Below are 20,934 nucleotides of genomic sequence, written 5' to 3'. Positions count from 1 at the left end.
TCTATGCCTGGACAACATGTTTTCTACCTGTCTGCCAAGTATTTCGGTGGTTTTGTACTGATCTATACATGCGGACACCCAGTTCAATAGATTCCCAGTTAGGCATTTGCCATGCACTGGTATCCAGCAGGGGAAGGCTGAATTGCCCTCTCTGTTTATTGATCGGATAGCCACTGAATTGCTATTTATTTATTTAATGGGATAATAATAATTATTAAAAGGTGGCAATTTTATTTAAGCACTGCTTTTACTCTTTCGATTGTTGCGAGTCAGCGATAGTGCAATGCTGCTCGCTTTGGAGAATACACATTTTATAAGAATTATTTGGTCCAGGAAACACTTTAGCGATCACGGTTGCGGTTATCGTTTCTGAAAGACGCAGGTTCGATTAAAGCTGTGTGCACTTTTGCGTGTATAATGAAAATATACGTCGCGTAACAAAAAGAAACATGCGAATCACAACCGTGATCAAATGAAGAAAATATATGATAACATAAATGTTCTTCGCTGTTATTCAGGACAGGCTCAGATTAGACCTTGCAATTTTTAGTTATAGGAAATCACAAGACGTTACACTGTAGAGATATTTGTTTTGAATAACTTGTATTTGCCTTCTCTCTCTCTGCTTTTTACAGCCTTTATACCTTCACATCGATTAAGGAACTTTTCCTTCTCTACCGACCAGTACGAGAACAAAATTCAGACTCAACAAAATGTCTTGCATCGAATTATTACATTGCTTAACCCTTAACAATCATATGTAGTTTCGTAGTACAAACAATGCTAATTTATTCCGTGCACTAGAAAGTCTTTGATACACTGAGCACAAAAATGAAAATAATAAAATTATAATTACATTTTTAATATCATGAATACTTCTTTAAATCATGAAAATAAGGTTTGACATCGTCGTAATATTAATTTTCATCGTTGTAGCACTACATTGCCCCCTTTGGATGTACAGTCACACTTGTCTGACTGGACATCCAAGCAGGCTTATTTTCCTTGTCTGTTCTGTTTAAAGTTCACTGTGTTCTTTCACTTGGAAGCATGTGCTTTGTTTACTTTTAAGTCTCAGGGATTTTGAGTTACGCTCCCGCATTCGGGCAAAGGCCAATGGGAAAAACCCCGGAAAAAAAACCACGGCAGAGCGAGCACATCTTCCATACCCTCTTTTTTAATTTTCAATATTTGAATATTCACTTCGTATGACATTTAATAATGGTGCAATTTCGTGATGGTGCTGCTGGTGAAAACGGCTGGCAACTTGGTGTACTGCAACACCGATGTCTCGCCCCATCAGGTAAGTCTGCGATGGACTGCGATGATGCGGCAGGGTGCGGCAAGGGATGACGGACGATGTCGCTGCAGTATGCTGCCCTCACCGGCATGTGTGCTCAGCATCGCAGCATACAGTCACATGAAATTCAAACAGCAGTATCAGTTCCTTAAATTAACATCTAAATTACATCATATTTCGCGCACTCTTTCACTCAACAAGAAGAATGTTTTTTTTTTTTTTTTTTTTTTTTTTGTGATGTGTTTGACTGTTTGTGAGGTTTTTTATCATGATGCAAGTCCATTCGTCCTTCCGACGTAACTGATTATCTGCAATTAAAGGTTCATGTAATTACGTTCCAACATTGATACAGTTCTGCCACGGGTTTAATGATATAGTCAGTAGCAGTTCCCAACACTGTTACGACTCACCACTGTTGCTGACTGATCGATAAAAACACTTGCTCTTGAGCTTTAGTTTGCCTGGAATGTTACGTCCACGCATGTGGTCCCAATAACGCTCTGAATACTTGGCATTACTAAACACTCGTAGCACAAAATTTGAAAACGAAATCATGGTAACACAACGCACCCATTAAGTGTCCACTTTTGTGTTTAATTCCACTCTTTTGCCAGTGAAATAAAGTTCGTATACGCAGAGGATAATGTTCACAGGAAGTCTTTGTTCATAGGTCATCTGTGACATGTTCACTCTACCAAGTAGTCACTTGATCACAGTTATCAAGTCTGACAAGGTACAGTCCTTGTGCTACCCATAAGAATGTCTTTACACAGTCTAGTTACATAATGACAAATAACTGAATGATTGTACATATCAAATTAAGTACATAATTGTAGTCATTTACAATATAAAAGCAAATCCTAAGTCATATATTTTCTCGAAAAGGTGCTCCTGGACTTACAAAGAATTGTGCAGTGATAAACACAAGTCTGTATATGTTTGTCTGTGTAATGATCTGTTCAGTCATGGACAACATCTTGTTCGACCTGGTTTATAGCTCATGCAAGTCCGAGCACTAACTTACGGTGGAAAATTTGTTAAACCTATACGTAACTCGCGTAAACTTTACATGTTGTAAGTGTATCCTGTACACAGTCTGAAAGAAAAAAAAAGAACATAACCTGCTCACCCTAGTGAGTTCAAAATAGTTAACAATCAACAAAATGAAACGTTTATTTTCTGAAGTCACTATATCCTACTGTTGTGTGAAATATGCAGTTCTGTTCACTGTTCGTAGTTTCACACGCATAAGTTCCTGAAAGTTTACTAAATCTCAACAAGTTTGTATTATGTTTGATTAAGTGTCTTAGGGTGGAATCATCTTGAAGCAATTCTTCTTCTCCTTGCTGCAGCTCGGCGTCCTCTTCTCCATCGAACTGGAGCTGAAATTTTCTTACAACTAATTGGTGTTCTGAGAGACTCTTCCTCCAAGCAGTACTGATGCTTCCAATGTTGTATGTTCCTATTCTCCCACACGCCACATCGCAGTGTGTCCATGAAATACTTATACACTAGTCCATTAATTAATAATTGACACTTAGCCTATTCGCACAGTACTTGAGTCTTTGATGTTTGACTTCACCTGATTACGACACACGTAAAAGGTCATCTACTGTACTTAAGATACATATCTTTTCAAGTCTTTGTGATTGTATAGTCCTTTCTGTCTATTTGAGTCGGGATAGACCAAGAAATAACTATTTTTATGTGGTGTACCTAAGATCACAAATGGTCCTGAATATAACGGAAACCACTTCTTTATTTTTCTCTTTAATAATGACGACTTCGGATAATTCCTTACTAACACCACATCTCCCACGTTAAATTGTTGAGTATTCTGTAGTCTCCAGTTGTGTGATTCTTGCCGTTTCTGTGCATTCTCGTATAGTGTGACCAATGCTTGTCTCACTTTGTCCTCCCAGTCTTCCGGTTTGGTATTTAGTTTTGGAAGTGGGTTGACCCAACTATTGTTGTCTTTTGTTTCTAATGTGAGTTCTGCTGGAGTAAAACCTGTCGATAAATGTGGTATGTAGTTTACAACACTTTCAAACGGCTCTGTGTATTCTACCCACTTAGTTTGTTTAGCTGAGCTGTACGTTCTCACAAAGCGATTAAACTCGCGGAACACACGTCCCGTGGGATTACCTTCGGGGTGGAACTTCGAAACGAAAATTGGTTTTATATTATGTTTCTCTAAGAATTTCTTCCAGGTAACACTCGTAAAATTTGAGGCATTGTCAGAGAGTAATGTTTCTGGCGTTCCGAAATGAGGTATGTAATCATTTTCCAATAGGTTTATTATCGTTCTCGTGGCTGTTGTTTTTGTAGCAAATAGCTTTACAAACTTAATAAAGTTATCTAGCACTGCTACGAGGTATTTGACCCCCTCCTCTGGCAGTTGGCAGAGGTCCAGCGATGTCAATACTTAAAAGTTGGCGCGAAGCAGTTGGAACAATTGACTGCATTAATGTCTGCGATGATAAAGCACACGGCTTTACGCGCTGGCAAACGTCACATGCTCACCTCATCCGTAGGATCTTTCTATACATGTTATTAAAATGACAATACATTCTCAGTTTCGCCAGGCACTTCCTTGAACCAAAATGACCCCAAACATTATGTGTATATATTATTAACTTTTGCTCACATTGCTGCGGAATACATACTAGCCAGTTTCGTGAATCCTCATGTCTTCTAAAGAATAACACATCCTGATGTAACATGTAATATTTATGCAATTTCGAAGTGGGATCCGTCCTCAGTTGATCCTTGATCTCGTGCCAAATATTATCTGTATCCTGTTTTTGTGCCATATTTTTACACATGTCTAGAAAATATTTACGATTAACATTGTCCGCCATTAGTAACACTTTAAATTTCGATGCTTGCTCTGTGAGTTCACTAAATTGAGGCAAACCTTGGGGTAGCCTAGACAAAGCATCTGCCACAATATTATTACTTCCTTTTATGTAAATAATCTGGAAATCATACTCCTGCAACACTAATGTCCATCTTGCCAAACGTGCATGGAGAAGTTTATAGGTCAGCAGGAAACTCAAAGCCTGATGATCAAAGTATACCCGAACGTGTCTACCATAAACATAATAATGAAATTTGCGAAACGCCCATACCACTGCCAATGCTTCAAGCTCTGTAGTGGAATATGCGCGTTCGCATTCCGATAATACACGACTTGCGAAAGATATTATTTTTATTTGCTCGTGTCCGTCTACTGTTTCTGTTTGAAATAAACACGCACTTAACCCAGTACATGAAGCATCTGAGGTTATGCAAAAATCCTTACTGAGATCTGGATGGTGCAAGATTTCAGCATTTAACAATCAATGCTTGATCGTGTCGAAATCATGTGCACACTGGTCAGTCCACACCCACGGTGCATTCTTTTTCAGAAGCCCCAATAGATGTTCGCTGTTAAGCCATTGATTAGGCGCGAACTTTCGGAAAAAGGATACAAGACCCATATATGCCTTTAATTGTCTTTTGTTGGCTGGATATGGACAATTTTTGATAGCCTTGAGTTTCGTACTATCCGGGAAGATTCCTTCTGATGATACTATATGTCCTAGAAACTTTACCTCTGTCTTTCCAAACTTGGACTTCTTAAGGTTAACCATAACACCTGCAAGTTCAAATTTGTGTAACACCAAGTTAATTAGCTTGATATGCTCGTCCCACGTTGGTGAAGCAATCAATAAATCGTCCACATAAACAGTAACTTGCTCTAACAAATCCGGGCCTAGGACAGTGCCAAGCGCATTAACAAAGACTCCGGCACTCACATTCAATCCGAATGGCAATACTCTGAATTGATAGCTTCTTCCTGTATGAATAAATGCTGTATATTTCCTAGATCTTGGCGTTAAGACCACCTGCCAGTATGACGCGCGGAGGTCGAGGCTTGATAGATACTTTATCCCATGGAACTTCTGTAATAGTTCTTCTAGATTCTCAGGCCGCGTCCTGACAGGCATAATAATTTGATTAATCCGGCGAGCGTCGAGAACCAACCTTACGCTTCCATCGGATTTCATCACCGGTAAAAGTGGGTTACTATATTGTGATAACGAGGTCTCAATAATTCTCCATTCCAGCATTCGTCTAATTTCTTTTGTTACTGCTTCCCTTTTCGTGCTGGGTGCTGAGTACGTTTGATGACAGTAAATTTCATGGGGAAACACTTGCATGTCGTACATGTAACCTTTAATTAGTCCAGGTTTTTTCAAAAATATTTTACGATAATTAGTGTGTCTAATAATTACTTTTGTTGCAGACTGTCAAGACCAGAGGATTGTTGTACTTTTTCTACTATTTCAGAGAGGGGGATATTCTCCTCGTCCTTCACATCTTCCATGACCGGGAATGTACTGAAATTGAAACTATCTTGAAGCCGCCATAAATGTGTGCGAATCGCTTCTATCTTTAAAATTTGACAATATTTGACATGCAATTCTTTGGTCTTTACCAAGTCTAACCTGACTCTCATGTCACCGAAACACATGCTGCATTCACCCTTTGCGAGATCGATTATAGTTTCCGTTTCTCGCAAAATACCTAATTCGAGGAGACAGTTCACGGCTAAATTCTTTACAATAAGGAAGGTGCACTCTTTGGCTCCCATTCCAAAATTATTACAAATCCGTGTCTGTTCCCGAACTAGTTGGGATTTCTGACTAATGGCTCCTGTAACTCGACAATTAGTGACTGGAAAAACCGGAATCTTTCTAATCTTCTTTAAGTGAAGAAAGAACGATTCATTCAGCACAGAAACTGATGCTCCAGTATCTAATATCACCGTAGTTTGAATACCATAAATATCACAAACTATAGCTGCTTGTACAACTTCCCGTTCAAACAAATTACACTTCTTCCGAAAATCTTGACATAATTCCTCTCGTATATCGACTCCGTTCTCCCTCGGGCATGGGTGTGTGTGTTTGTCTTTAGGATAATTTAGGTTAGGTAGTGTGTAAGCTTAGGGACTGATGACCTTAGCAGTTAAGTCCCATAAGATTTCACACACATCTGAACATCAACTCTGTCATTATATCTTAACATCTGCATAGTTGAACTACGTTGCTGAGCAACATCAACAGAATTATTCCTACACACTGCATCTTTTGCGACGTTCGACCCGATCGCTGCTGATTCTACGCGACACACATTCTCATTGTTACTACAGCTGGTTGTCTGCACGCTTGGTTGCTCGTTATTACTAACATCATTCATGCAAGTGCCCCCTAGACACCCTGCGACTGACACACGGGAGCAGAATGTCGTCGCATCTAGTTTGACTGACTGGTACTGGTTGCTGGTTGCGGTTCACTTACCTCAATGATCTTGATATTTTGATTCGGTGGTTGCCATGGCTGCGCATTCATATGCTGCTGCATGTTATTTGACGTATTTGTATTGTACGGGGGTTGTACATGATTGTTGTTGTGATATTGCGGTGGCCTAGGCTGCTGCCATTGCTGTTGTGCATAATTCTGTGTTGACCAGTTATGTAGTGGTTGCATGTTTTGCTGATTATTTGAAAAATTACCGTGATTGTAATTGGCGTTAGCTCTAAAATCTCGTTTCCGTTTCTTTGAAAAATTTCCGTTATTGTTTTGTCCACTATTGTTCTGTGGATGATAATTGTGATTCGGTGCATTACCGTACTGTCCATTTGCGTTCATATTGTGATTCTGCCATCCTGAATAATTCGGACTATTGGTTTTGATTCCCATAGTAGGTGTTTCTATTACTATTGTTCTTGTGGTTTCGCCCGTTGCCATTACCATTATTCGACGAATTATTCCCATAATGGTGTCTGTCCTCTCCGATAACCAAATCTAAAGAGTCCAGTACAGATAGAAAATGTTCCACGTTGTCTTCAGGAATGTGAAACAATTTCTCCTTTAGATCACGCGGTAACTTCTCCTTTAATATCTTTAAAACATCACACTCAGGAATTGGTGTGCATAAATATTTCACTTTGTCCAGATACTTTTCGAAATATTTCCGCAAAGTACCGCCTTTTCTATTAAATGGCTCAGGACTATAAACTTCTTTTCTTAATCGTTCTTGTACCCCACGCGACCAATACTTGTTTAGAAAAGCTTGTTCAAATTCAAGGAAGGAGCTGCATTGCTCAGCTTTCTGTGTCGCGAACAACGTTGGCTCACCTTGAATATGGGTAATGGTAAAGACAATTTTCTGCCTTTCGTTCCAACTTTTTGGCATTATCCCGCGGATCCCTTTGATAAACACAATTGGATGGGGTCCGTTCTTATCATTGGTAAACTTCTGAAACTGTGAATTCTTCACTAAAGCATCCTGAGTCACCAATGATTGTGTATGGTCTTGATAAACGGATGTTAGTCCACGTGTTGGATTAAAATTATTGCCCGTCTGCCCCCTACTTTCAGTTAAAGGCGTTTCATAATGATCAGGGTGTGTTTCTGTGATACTAACACACTCCGGTGAACTGTTATGAGATGTTTGCATACGTGTTTCATTAAGCACTTTCTGCACGTTTTGTAATTCAGTCTGGAGTTCATGAATCTTTATGTTGTTCTCATGTATCAGTTGTGTTCCTGCTCGTTGTAACATCACAGGTAGTTCCTTCTGTATAACAGTACTAATTTGTTTGTCTTTGTCATTTAGCCGTGTGTTGAATGTGGTCACAACGCGTTCTTCTTGTTCTTTGCATTTTTGTTCTATTACGTTTTGATTATCAACCGTAAGGTTTTCTATACGTGTACTTACGTTGCGTATTTCTGCTTCCAAAGAAGTGTGTGTTTGTTGCAATTTGTCCACATCCTGGGTTACTTGCTTTACATTCTGTGGTAAGTCATGGTATGTTTGTTGCACACTTGAAATGTTGTTCTGTATAGCAGACAAGTGGTCATCTGTTTACTGTCGCAGCTGGCGATCGTGTTCTTTTAACCGGTTTACAAGCTTTTGATCTATCTCTTTTGAGAACTGTGAAAAGCTTAACTGCGTACGTTCGTCTAATTGGCTGATGCGTTCATCCAAGGTCCTAATCCGTTCATCTACTCTGCTAATATTATTATTAATCTCAGTTGCAAGCTGTTTAGCAGTTTCTTGTTCACGCTGTATCTGTGATTGTTCCTGTATTTTAAACATTTGTTCCATTTTCATCATTAAGAGAGAAAATGGATCCATTACTGTTTGTGTTGGCTCTACCGGTTGTAAATCGACTGTAACTGGTGTTTCTTGCGGTTGTGCTTCAGTATGCACTTGAACTACCGTCTGTATTCTGCCTGAGTGTTCTACAGCAGATGGATCACTGACTTTAATATTAGTGTCCTGTTCTATATCCTCTGTCTGATCTGAAAAAATATTATCAATTTCTACATCACTAGTTATTCCTTCCTCCTCTGAATGTTCTACAGTTACTTCCTGCTGTGTAGCTTTTCTTACACGTCGCACTGTTTTCACCATGTTTGCAAATGTTTGGGTGCAAGTCTAATCGGGAAAAGTCACACGCAACACATCAATTATTCCGTCACACAAAACATAAAATAATTACTACACTGCGCCAGATTGGAATCAGTACTATAAATGTTCACTTTCGTTTGATTAAAATTCAGTTCCAATCTCGTTCAGTTATCCTCTACTGAAAACACTTGATGCTGTATTTTACTGATCCTTCTCGCAGTTATTTAAATATAATTGACTCTTATAGCTTCCTAAGAGGACACACTCACTAAATGTGATTTTTTTTTCAGCACCAGGTTGAAGAATATGATGTGCCTACCTTATGCAGTGCTTCGTTCTGCTGCCGCTGGGATGGAATGGTACAGCAAAAGTATCGTGCTTAGGGTCGTCGTAGATTTCCGCTCATTACAGCATGAAACAAATTGAAAAAACACACATTAACACACACATATAAGCTAGTCCTGTCAATAGGTTGCCACTGAATTGCCCTCTCTGTTTATAGATTGGATAGCCACTGAATTGCTATTTATTTATTTAATGGGATAATAATAGTTATTAAAAGGTGGCAATTTTATTTAAGCACTGTTTTTACTCTTTCGATTGTTGCGAGTCAGCGATAGTGCAATGCTGCTCGCTTTGGAGAATACACATTTTATAAGAATTATTTGGTCCAGGAAACACTTTTGCGATTTAGACGGTATTCGCGTAATTGTACTGATTAAAAGTTATCGTTTCCGAAAGACGCATGCTCGATTAAAGCTGTGTGCACTTTTGCGCGTATAATGAAAATATTCATAACACGTTGCGTAACAAAAAGAAACATGCGAATCACAACCGTGATCAAACGAAGAAAATATATGATAACATAAATGTTCTTCGCTGTTATTCAGGACAGGCTCAGATTAGACCTTGCAATTTTTAGCTATAGGAAATGACAAGACGTTACACTTTAGAGATATTTGTTTTGAATAACTTGTGTTTACCTTCTCTCTCTCTCCTTTTTACAGCCTTTATACCTTCACATCGATTAAGGAACTTTTCCTTCTCTACCGACCAGTACGAGAACAAAATTCAGACTCAACAAAATGTCTTGCATCGAATTATTACATGCTTAACCCTTAACAATCATATATAGTTTCGTAGTACAAACAATGCTAATTTATTCCGTGCACTAGAAAGTCTTTGATACACTGAGCACAAAAATGAAAATAATAAAATTATAATTGCATTTTTAATATCATGAATACTTCTTTAAATCATGAAAATAAGGTTTGACATCGTCGTAATATTAATTTTCATCGTTGTAGCACTACAAGGCTTTGGAGTTTCCCAGGCAAAAGCTACTTTGCTTGCAGTTCAGTCTGGCCACGACTGATGGTGGGTGCATGCCTAGAAGTGCTACACAACAGGACCTGGCTACTTGAGAGAGAGAGAGAGAGAGAAAGGGGGGAGGGGAGAAGGAGAGAGAGCATGTGTTTCGACAGGAATTTAATGGGTATCAATATCAAAGGGTCCCATCACTTACACTTTGTTTGGGAATTAATGTGACTTCCTGTATGTGTGCCTCTCTGCTGACATGAATGCATAGTAATATGCAAGGTAGCTGACGGTGCGACAGCCGACAGCCGTTCGGGTGCAAGCAGGTGTAGTGCAGGCTCTCTCCCTGTCCTGCAGTAGGTGTGAAGATGCAGTTGGAAGATTTTTAACAGTGTAATTACGTGTCTTGAATATGTGGGGTGTACTGTCACCGCCAGACACCACACTTGCTAGGTGGTAGCTTTAAATCAGCCGCGGTCCATTAGTACATGTCGGACCCGCGTGTCGCCACTGTCAGTGATCGCAGACCGAGCGCCACCACACGGCAGGTCTCGAGAGACTTACTAGCACTCGCCCCAGTTGTACGGACGACTTAGCTAGCGAGGCAACACTGACGAAGCCTCGTTTATTTGCAGAGAAGATAGTTAGAATAGCCTTCAGGTAAGTCAATGGCTACGACCTAGCAATTGATAGTTATCGTATGAAGCATGTCTCATCAAGAACGATGTATACAAATGATGGATTAAAGTTAAGTATTCCAGCAGCTACGTACTTTTCTTTATAGCATTCATTACGTATCCTGTTTCAGACCTCACGCTATCCTGCGTGAGCTTATAGCTTGCATTTCGTCCTCCTCTCTCAATTAGTGTGCGTTGTGTTGGCTAATCTGCCGACACAACATGGGGTCTTGCCCACTCATTGCTAATAGGATGCCTACGGGATGCAGCGTTCTCGGAATGCTATACAGCAATTCAATCGAGTAACATTAGTAGTTTATTTCCAGAAAGCATATTGACCGTACTTAACTTCACTATAGCAAATGTCGCTAGCGAGAGGCGACATGAAAACAGCACAGTTCTTGCTATACACAAAGTCCAAGGAAACACTTCATACTGATTACGATGCAGACTCAGGCCGATCTGGACGGTCGAGGCTAGTAGGAGCGTCGTTTATATGCACTTGTTGCAGGGGGCGCGCCTGGCGCAGCGCGGTCTGATTCCGCGCACCATTGGCCGCCGTTTCCTCACAGCCTTCTCTGGTCTTGCATTCCGCCTCTTCGTTCCGGCGTTTATGGTTACGCCACAACAGTTATGCTGACGTTGATTTCGTGACAGTATTCCTTGCACGATCGGGAAAAAAAGCAATCTATTTAATTACTTCTTTACAATGTATTATACAAGATCTGCATCTTACAAAACAGGAAAGAATGATGAGCTTTTCCCACCAAGGAAATAAGAGATCCAACCCCTGGGAATTGAATTTTATAAACAAACAGTATATCCTTTGCTACGTAATTGAATTACTTGTCGTGAGATCCTTTCTCTCCAGCACAGGCTGAGTCCTTTTCTTGCCAATTTCCAGAGGGGGGAGGGAAAAAGTGTGAGTGAAGGATGGAAGAGCTGGGGGTTTCCCCAAAGGATGAGGCGTTAATTAAGCCATTGATTTGATTAATTAGTCAATAAATTTGATATTTAAGGTGTGCTTGTATCCCCAAGGAGGTTTCCCAGAGGGGTGGGTGACGAGGGGTAGGAGGAGTGTGGGGGTTTATCAGAAGGGCAGATTATCCCCAGGGGCTGATAAATCAACCCCCAGAGGTCATAAATCAATTAACAGAACAGTAGGCAAGGGGAGTAGGAGGAGCTCTTAAATCAGTCAAGTTTGCCTCTAAATGTATGCAAGCCACGCTTACAAAATGCCCCAGAACGCATTTTTCCAGTTACTAGTGTGTCTCTTATGTTGTACCTTGAAGCTACATCCTGTATGTTCTAATGTTCTATGTAGAACTTTTTAGAGCTACTGCAATTAATTTTGTATGTCCCTGATTTTGCAAATGGTGAGGTAGTATTGGTTACTACCAGGATGTTATTCTGCAGATGATTTTCAGTCCTAAAGCTTATCTGAACACTTTTGTTCCTGAATATTTTCACTACTCTGTGTGATATTGTTCCTACATACGGCGTCACTGCGTATGTAGGTTTCTTGTTTACATGTTCTTTGTGTAGTGTGAGGAGAAAATAACTCGTTTTTTTATTTAATAAGGTAACTTTGTGTGTTTATTTATGCTTTTGGAAAGATCCATTACATATAATACCATCTAATGAATGGTACAGCTGATGTCATTGAACTATGTGTATTCCCTTAACTCTCTTACTGTACTTCCCCATAAATGTATTAGGCGTACATGAAGTCAGCATGGGCCGCACATATGTTTCTAGTTCTGGACCTCCACATGGCTTAACCCAGCCTTGCTTGTTAAGCAGTTCCATATGTCACATCTGCTCTGTCTTTAGGAAATGCTCTGCATATGTCAATAGCAACAATGACAGATGGTCTACTTGGTAGAATAAGATGTAGTTTTATTCTTTGACACTGCCTGAAACATAATAAATAAATTTTCAACATTTTGTAATTTACTCCTTGTATTATGAAGGTACAACGGTTTGCACTTTTCACCTCATATTATGAAGGTAACAGAGCAAATTTTCTCACACGCTTAAGGACTCCACAGTATCCCCATACATTTCTTCTATGACTCCCTGGTTAACATCTGCTACATCTCATTACCGACTGCTGCTTGTGTCATGGAACTGTAGAGCAAGGGGAAGCTTTGGTCAGCCTCGAGTCCTCAGGACCTCTCTGTGAATGGCAGTTCTCAGTGTAGGCTGTGTAGTGAGGAGCAGCTCAGTGCGGCTGATAAGAAGCAACACATTCTAAAGCCCTGCATAAAGGAAGCAGTGACAACCTTTTATGTGTGGATTGGTCAGCCGAACATCACATGGTACAAAGCAGCCATTAGTATTACCTGAGAGTAAATGGGAGAATTGATCTAATTAGCCATTATCTTAGTATATGGAGGTGTGTGAAACATACAGACCCATTTTATATTAAATTAAGAGCCTAACAAAACATGCCAAGTTGTCTGGAGTGAAGAATGCCACAGTGTTGCGCAGTAAATTGCTGTTCAAGGACAGAAGTTCTTCTCAAATTTCACTAGGCAAAACGATTATGGAAAGATGCAAGATATGGCCACATTGAACTGGAAGGAAAGATTCATTCCCATATAAGTCTGCTGGACTAGTTGAGATATATAAACATTTCTTCATTGCGGATTATGTAACAATTAATTTATATACCCCATTACTTAGCACTTGCAACACAATATCACCTTTAACATAACTGGTAGCATGTGAGACTCCAAATGCCAAGTTCATAGTATCATTGCCAAATCAGTGAACTTTTTTTTCGCTTAATACTAGCGTCTTTTTAAGTCAACTTTATTCATGCTACAATTATGTAAAAGCTTTAAATTCCATATCATATTCCATTTTAAATCTGTTTTCATTTATTTTCTTTAATTTACATGTGAATAACTTGAGACGAATCACAAGAATGGTGTTAAGAAACTGTGTTTAATGCCTGCTGCAGCTCTCATTCTGAAGAATTTGAGAAACTATTTAACAATTTCTGACCATTATTCTTCCTGTATTTAAGGGTGAGGAGGGCGGGGGGTGGGGGGGGGGGGGGGTAGGCTTCTGGGCTTATGCCTCCCCTGCCCACATGTGAAATTGTACATATGTTTATCTTACATCTCTGCACACAATATCGTAATACTATGGGAGTTGAAAACAAGGGTTAACAACATCTCTGCTTCAGTATGTGAAAATGTGGGCATGTGCTTCTGCAGTATGCCAACAGCAGACAGTTTCCGAACGAATCTCACACAAAAGAGAATCATCCATAACTGGCGTGGTTGTACATTGTGACTGTTAATAATAAATAGAGCTTTTTAAGCAATAAGGCTTATTTATTTAAAAAACATGTTCCACTGCATAGTAGCATTTCATATTTTCTGGTTTCTTTTAGTAACACATATCAATTTAACATCAATGGTGAATTAAGTACAAAGTTAACGAGCTCAGTCTCAGTATATTACAGTACTGGTAAATGAATGTTAATGAATACAGAAACAATGAATATTATAGAAGTGGTGGACTCATTATTGGTGCATGTGTTGACCAGGAAATATCCTAGCTTGTTTTGTACACAATTCTCTGTGTTGCCAGTTGTTAAACTGTTGGTACGACAGTGTTGCAAAAACCTGTGCTATTATAGCTTCTATAGTGATATCTTGATTTTGAGAGCTAAGACAAAGCACCACAAAAAACAAAGTGAAAACATTTTGAACTACTTCTCCAAAACACCATGAGCAAAAGAAATTCTGTCCTCTCAGGCCGAGGAACTCAGTGATATACCACAGTTGCCGCCACTGCCGTTTCCAAACTACAGAAGCATTATTGGTAATACAAAATCACCTTTGTTGACTCCTGAGATTAAATCACAACTTTCATTGACAAATTAAGCTCTGACAATCCTTCACCAGACTGTAAGTATCACATAAGTGATCGTTTGCTACCAAATAATAAAAAAGTTAATGACCACATGAAGCAACAACATTTCCAAAATCTTTTCGTTCATGACACATCCCATCACTTTGCAAAATGACTAATATCATAGATTTAACCTAAGTTGGAAAGGAGAAATATTTTTGATCAATATACCCTCCCAAACAGGACAGTGACTTTTGTAAATACTGTCTCTAAGACAAGTAGGGTGAAGATAGTCATCAAAATGTTGGAGCCCTAGTAACCTCCAAGTTTGGGACATGGGACCATGCTCTTTAATATTTCAATATCCATGCGAGCAAGGCTGGATTTATAATTGATAACTTGGTAAAATTTGGTCTTTATGTGTCATTTTTATGGGAACAGGGCTATGACAGTGCAGCATCCATGTCGGGAAAAGCCAATGGGGTTCATGAATTCGTACAACAGGACTACCCTTTAGCTGTAAATTCTCATTTTGCAATTCATTATTTCAATTTGATTGTCACTGACACATGCAAGATTCCACTTATCAGGAATTCATTAGGAACACTGGAAATGTTACATAACTCTTTGGGCCACCGAAGTGTAGGCAAATATGAAACATTGCTCTGAATAATTAACCAAAATCCGAATCATGAGCTTGAAATATACCACACATGCTAGACGGATTGAGTGTCTTTGCAGCGCACAACACTTTAAGAAAATATATGGTTGTGTTGTTTTAGCTCTGGGAAGATTTAAGAATTCGACAACAAGACCACATCCCACAATACCATGATTCTCTCCGTAGCCATCACCAATGGAGATTTTTTCTACTGCTCGATTATACATTCTGACATGTTTGCGCTGGGTGAGTCCATCTGCTGTCAACTGCAGCGTCAAAATATAGATTTTGCAGAGTTAATCAAAATTGACAGGGATCTCAAAAGGGAACTGCTGGCAATGAAAGAAAATGTTAATGATACTTTCAGCCAGCTTTTCTTATAAGTCAAGGAATAACCTTTGGCCAATGGAGTTGAAACCAAGCAAACACGTACTTCTGCTAAGATAAACATCATACAAATCAGAATACCTATGATGATGATGTGGAGGGTTGCTATAAAGTGTCTGTGTTCATACCCTTTCTGCGTGCATTCATTGGTTGACATCAGGACCGGTTCTTAACGTATTGTGAACTTTTTAACTACTTTAACTGTCTTCTACCACAAAAAGAAAACATAAGTATCATTCATTTTATGCTTCAGATCCATTAGTCGCCGATTTGACAACTATAACGGCTCAGTTGAAACGTTTTCATCAACTCCTGAGTCGACTGGACCAGTTGCCACAAAACACAATGGAATTTTTGTTGTCTGGGACTGGCAGATCTATCTTAATGTGCTTCAATTTCTACAGCTGTTGACAACTCTACTAGTAACAACGGCCACCGTTTCCTACCCTTAAGAGAATAAACACATACTTAAGGAATACTAATAGTGAGGCACGTCTTAATGAACTCGCCAATTCATCGAGAATAAGGGATCAATGTTCAAACTGTGGTAAGTGAAACGGCAAACAAAGAGACTGCCGTCTTCTTTTGTAATTCAAATTTCTAGTAAATGGTTTAATAATTTGTTCTATTTATGTGTGTTAAAGCATCACACAAAAGCAACTTTCATACTCCTCAAAGTAAATTAACTTAGGCCTAGACTGCAAAAATAGGCAGTTAATAGAATCGGTGCGGAATATTCTCTCAGAAAGTGGATTATGTTTTATTGAAATTATTCCGGCTTCATAACCTTATAAAACTGATTTCATGGTGTAATTCATAACCTCAATAAATCGTTTTCGTAATGTCATTAGTATTCTAACAACTATAAACCAATGACACTCTTTATTTATATAGTCTTGGGCATTAAATATGTTTAAATTAGTACTGGTCAATAAAATTAATTTTTAATTTGATCTATCGTAAAATGAAAGGCGTAGACCCTCTCCCAAAAAAATGTAAGTATGCCACTCCTTTACATACTCAGTGAAGAAAATAACAAAATCAACGCATCTTCATCTAAACTCCGCAAGCCATCTTACACTGTGTGGTGGAGGGTACTTCTGGTACAACTGTATTACCCAGTCTTTGCTGTTGCCTTCATGAATGATGTGTGGGGGAGACTGTTATTGTGAAGCTCCATATTACATATAATTTCTCTAACTTTCTCGTTGTCATTTTTTAAGACGTCTGTGGAAGAAGGTACTATCTTAACCAACTCTTCTTCGAAATTTCATCAGTAAACCTCTCCATGATCCGAAATGCCTCTGTTATCTGACATTTTGTGGAGCATCTCTGTAACGCCCTAGTACAAAAAAAAAAATCCCTTGACGAAACGTGCCTCTTTTCATTGGATCTTCTCCACCCATTCTATTAATCCTATCTGGCAAGGTTCTCATACTAACGGATATTATTCAAGAATCAGTCAAACGAGTGTTATGTATGCTAATTTTTTTGTATATGAATTACACTGTCTTGAAATTCTTCCAACGAATCCCAATCTGGCATCTGATTTTTCTTCTATTTTACGTGGCCACTCCAATGTAAATCACTCTGGGTGGTTACTCCTAGGTACGTTATGGTAGATACTGTTTCACTTATTTGTTGTCAGCAGAGTAATGTAACAGTACGGTAGTGGATTTCTTCGCCTTGGGAAATTGGGTCCTATACTTGCTGAAGAATAGCATGCTTGTAAGATTGGGATTTTATTACACAATACACTGATGCAAGAGACATACGCTACAGTACACATGAGCAAGATGGAGCCGAGTAACGTCCAGTCAAAGAGCTTCGGATCATGGTACTTGAATTACATAACCATTACGGCACCTCACCTCAACCTCTCGATACCAATAATATTCTACTGTGTTTCTGTAAAATAGTTAACATATTTCTGTGACAACATTCAGATTTGATTTCATTAATGTAGAGGTACTTCGATACATTGATATGTATATATTGCAATGATATTATTCTTATGTGTATTCTTTCTTTTGTCATTATGATGTTTGATGCACTTGTAACTCTGATTTTTGTGCGCGTAAGCGGTTATTAGAGAGTCAAGCTTTGGTCGTCATGTTAAAAAGACGCAAATTGTAGTCAGTTTATGAAATGTGAACTTTAACAGTGAGGGAGATATTTTCAAGAAGGTGTAAGTCAACTACCCTGGCCAGCAATATCTCCGGATCTGTCCCCCATTGAGCATGTTTGGGACTGGATGAAGCGTCAATTTCCAGGAGTGTATATGGGCACACATGTCCACGTCGCAAAAATATAAGTTACATATTAAAGAAATTGTCAATAGTCCTTTGCTTTAAAATAGAGCTTCGTTTTTTAGCAGATTTTCGCCCCATCTTCTGAGAAACAATAAATTAGTGAAGGGTCGACAAAGAGAGAGCAAGTCACTCATCGAAACCTAATGATACTTGCCCATCTGTAATAGAAATGTATTAGCAGTCTTCAGCAAAAGTTATTTCTGTGCATTATGAAGGAAAACCGTATGTGAGACAGTTTCACCTGTATTGTACATGGAAAATTGGAAGAAAATTCAAAATATAACACATTCGAAAGTGCTTAAAATGTAGATGGAACCTCGAAATACTGGGGCTTTAATTACTGGGGCTCTGCTGTACTCTGTGCAGTCCCGAGTACAGGGGCTACAAAGCTGCCTGAACTGAGCCATCATAGTGTAACAAACTCACAACAGTTGAGTTCCTTGTGGATGAACACATGAGGCACAGAAATGACCACATGGAGGAGGTACATATGTGGGTGATGTAAGAGTGGACACACTCGACTAGTGCTGGAAGCTCAGGTGGAGAAAGGGAGCAGAATCCTCGACCAACTTAGCAAGAAGTACAAGATGTTCACCATACACGAGCTCTTCCAATGAGGAGTTGAGATCTTCCTTGAAAGTGGTACGTACATCAACTAACGCCCTAGGTAGCGCTTCGAACCAGAATCCGTCATGACACATCAGATCTGCTTTCAAAGTGCAGTGCCAACACTCATCCAACCTGTTGCTCTGAGGGTGATATGCAGTTATGTTGAATTCGTTGGTTCCACACAAGTTGTGCAGGCTGAAAAAAAAGAGACTCAAATTGTCTTCTCAGGTTGGTTGTCTTGGATGAGGAGCAGCCAAAATGGACGAGCCATCTGTTGACGAAAGCTTGCAAGAATGAAGGAAAAAAAGTCAGTCAAGGGCATTACTACCACCCCTATTCTGGCCGCAGTCAATCATGGAGAGAATGTATGTAAAACCATCAGAAGAGGTGGGGGGGGGGGGGGCCTTACGAGGTCTAGATGTACATGACGAAACCGACTTTTAGGGATCTCAGGATGTCCCAGAGGAGGTTGGGCATGTCGATCAACTTTGCTGCATTGGTAGGGTAAGTATGCACGAGCTAATGCTCGACAGTCACTGTTAATTCCTAGCCAGATGAAACGTTCGGTCACTAGGCACATGGTAGCCTTGATGCTGGGGTATGCCAAGTCATGAATGGCTATATAAACTTTATGCCATAGAGATGTGGTGAACACAGGTTGTGGTCAACCCGTAGATGTGTTGCACAAATTCAACAATGAAGAACTGGGAAGGTGACCTGGTTGCACAGGCAAAGATGAAGAGACATCATGTAACAGGTTTTGGACATCAGGGTCTTGCACTTGCAGGTGAGCTAGTTCATTTAATTCGAGTAGGGAGAAAAAATGTGCACTCATCAAATATAGTCAGCCACAACATTGTCAGCTCCTTAACTATAGTGGACGTCTCCGGCGTATTGGCAGACAAGATCTATGTTCCAGAAACGGCGTGGTGGGAAGTTAGCTGTAGGGTTAAGAAGCACATCTACACGCAGTCAGTGATTGGTAAAAACCATAATCTTTCACACTTCTATGTCCTCCCAGAGGTAATGGACAGTCTCGTAGATCACTAACTATTCTCTATCACAGGTCGACCATTTGTGTAATGAGGAGGAAGGTTTTTTTGGAAAAGAAGCATAATGATTGCAAGGTGTCACCAATATGTTGTTGCAAAACCTCACCGATCGAAGATCCGCTTGCATCAATAGTGATGGAGGTGTGAGGGTCTGCAATTGGGTGTGCGAGAGTGAGGGCGTTTTTAAGAGCTATCTTGAGGCCATTGAAAACGCACTTCATACCTTGGGGCCCTTGCACCTTGCATGCACTGAAAATCGTTTTGCTCGCCAGGGCGTCTGTCAGGGGGGATAAAGTGAAGCAGCGTGAGGAACATGATGCCTGAAAAAGTTCATCATGCCAAGAAACCGCCTGAGATCATGAGAAGTTTCAGGTAGAGGCATTTCATTAATGAGACGTACATGGATAATGGACTCCTTTGGAAGTGATGGTGTGACCGAGGAAGGTAACAATATGGTGTCAAAGTTGTGACTTGTCATGGTTGACCTCTAAAGTTCCACTCATGCTCTTCAGCAGAGGGAGAAAAGGGGGAGAAGATGAGATCTATGTAAGTATAGCAAAAAGGTATAGAAAACAGTACATAGTCGATAATCTATTGCCACATTTGGGCAGCGTTCTTCAAACCAGAAGGAATGGGGGGTCTTCCATCATGAATATGGCAGGTAGCTTTAGAGATCGCTGGTAGCGCTGTACTGTAGCTGCATGAGATGGGAGGGAATTTTCACACGACACATTAATAGTTTGTGAGTCACTGATCTGAAATGTGTGTGGCAAAGATGGCAATGAGGCAGTGGCAGATGTGCAGTCATAACCCTTAACAAGCAGTGCAGGGGCGAGGTCGTCGACTGTGCAGAGAGCATGTGCAAGGTTGGCTGACACATCAGCAATCAGCTAATGGAGGATGTTGTTGACACTGATGGCGTCGCTAGCTCCACCAGAGAGTTGACATGGTTAGCTGTCAAGTAGGAGCACTCAGAAGTGGTGTGAACAAGTGGCTCACACTGAGCATCAGATGAGGTACTGAAAGGAGGTGAAGGAGCTGGGAATGCACATGTCCAATCCATGGTGGAGTAAGTCAACAGAATGTAGAACAGCGAGAGACCAAACTGTTTAAGAAAATCGATCCCAAGGACCGGGTCCACCATGTTCGCCCTATGGAATGTCCAAGGGAACCAAAGGGCCATAAAAACTGAAGCTGAACATCTGTAGCGCGGTGCATGGTGATATCGGATCTGTTGGCCATTCGAAGAACCTACCTAGGAGGGAGAGACAACACTCGAAAC

At 40.0% G+C, this 20,934-nt stretch overlaps 1 protein-coding gene across 1 annotated transcript in view; it reads left to right on the top strand.

The window, feature by feature from the left end:
* The window catches only part of LOC124595406 (lysophospholipase D GDPD1-like), a 189,489-nt gene extending 180,249 nt beyond the window's left edge, over positions 1–9,240 (top strand). The window contains exon 7 of the mRNA XM_047134157.1: positions 9,058–9,240. Coding sequence (XP_046990113.1) covers positions 9,058–9,150 — 93 coding nt within the window. The 3' untranslated portion in view covers positions 9,151–9,240. The remainder of the gene's footprint in view (positions 1–9,057) is intronic.
* The last annotated feature ends 11,694 nt before the right edge of the window (positions 9,241–20,934 follow it).

Source organism: Schistocerca americana, chromosome 1 (genome assembly GCF_021461395.2).
Source record: "Schistocerca americana isolate TAMUIC-IGC-003095 chromosome 1, iqSchAmer2.1, whole genome shotgun sequence".
Classification (NCBI taxonomy): domain Eukaryota; kingdom Metazoa; phylum Arthropoda; class Insecta; order Orthoptera; family Acrididae; genus Schistocerca; species Schistocerca americana.
This window is presented reverse-complemented; position numbering and strand designations above follow the sequence as displayed.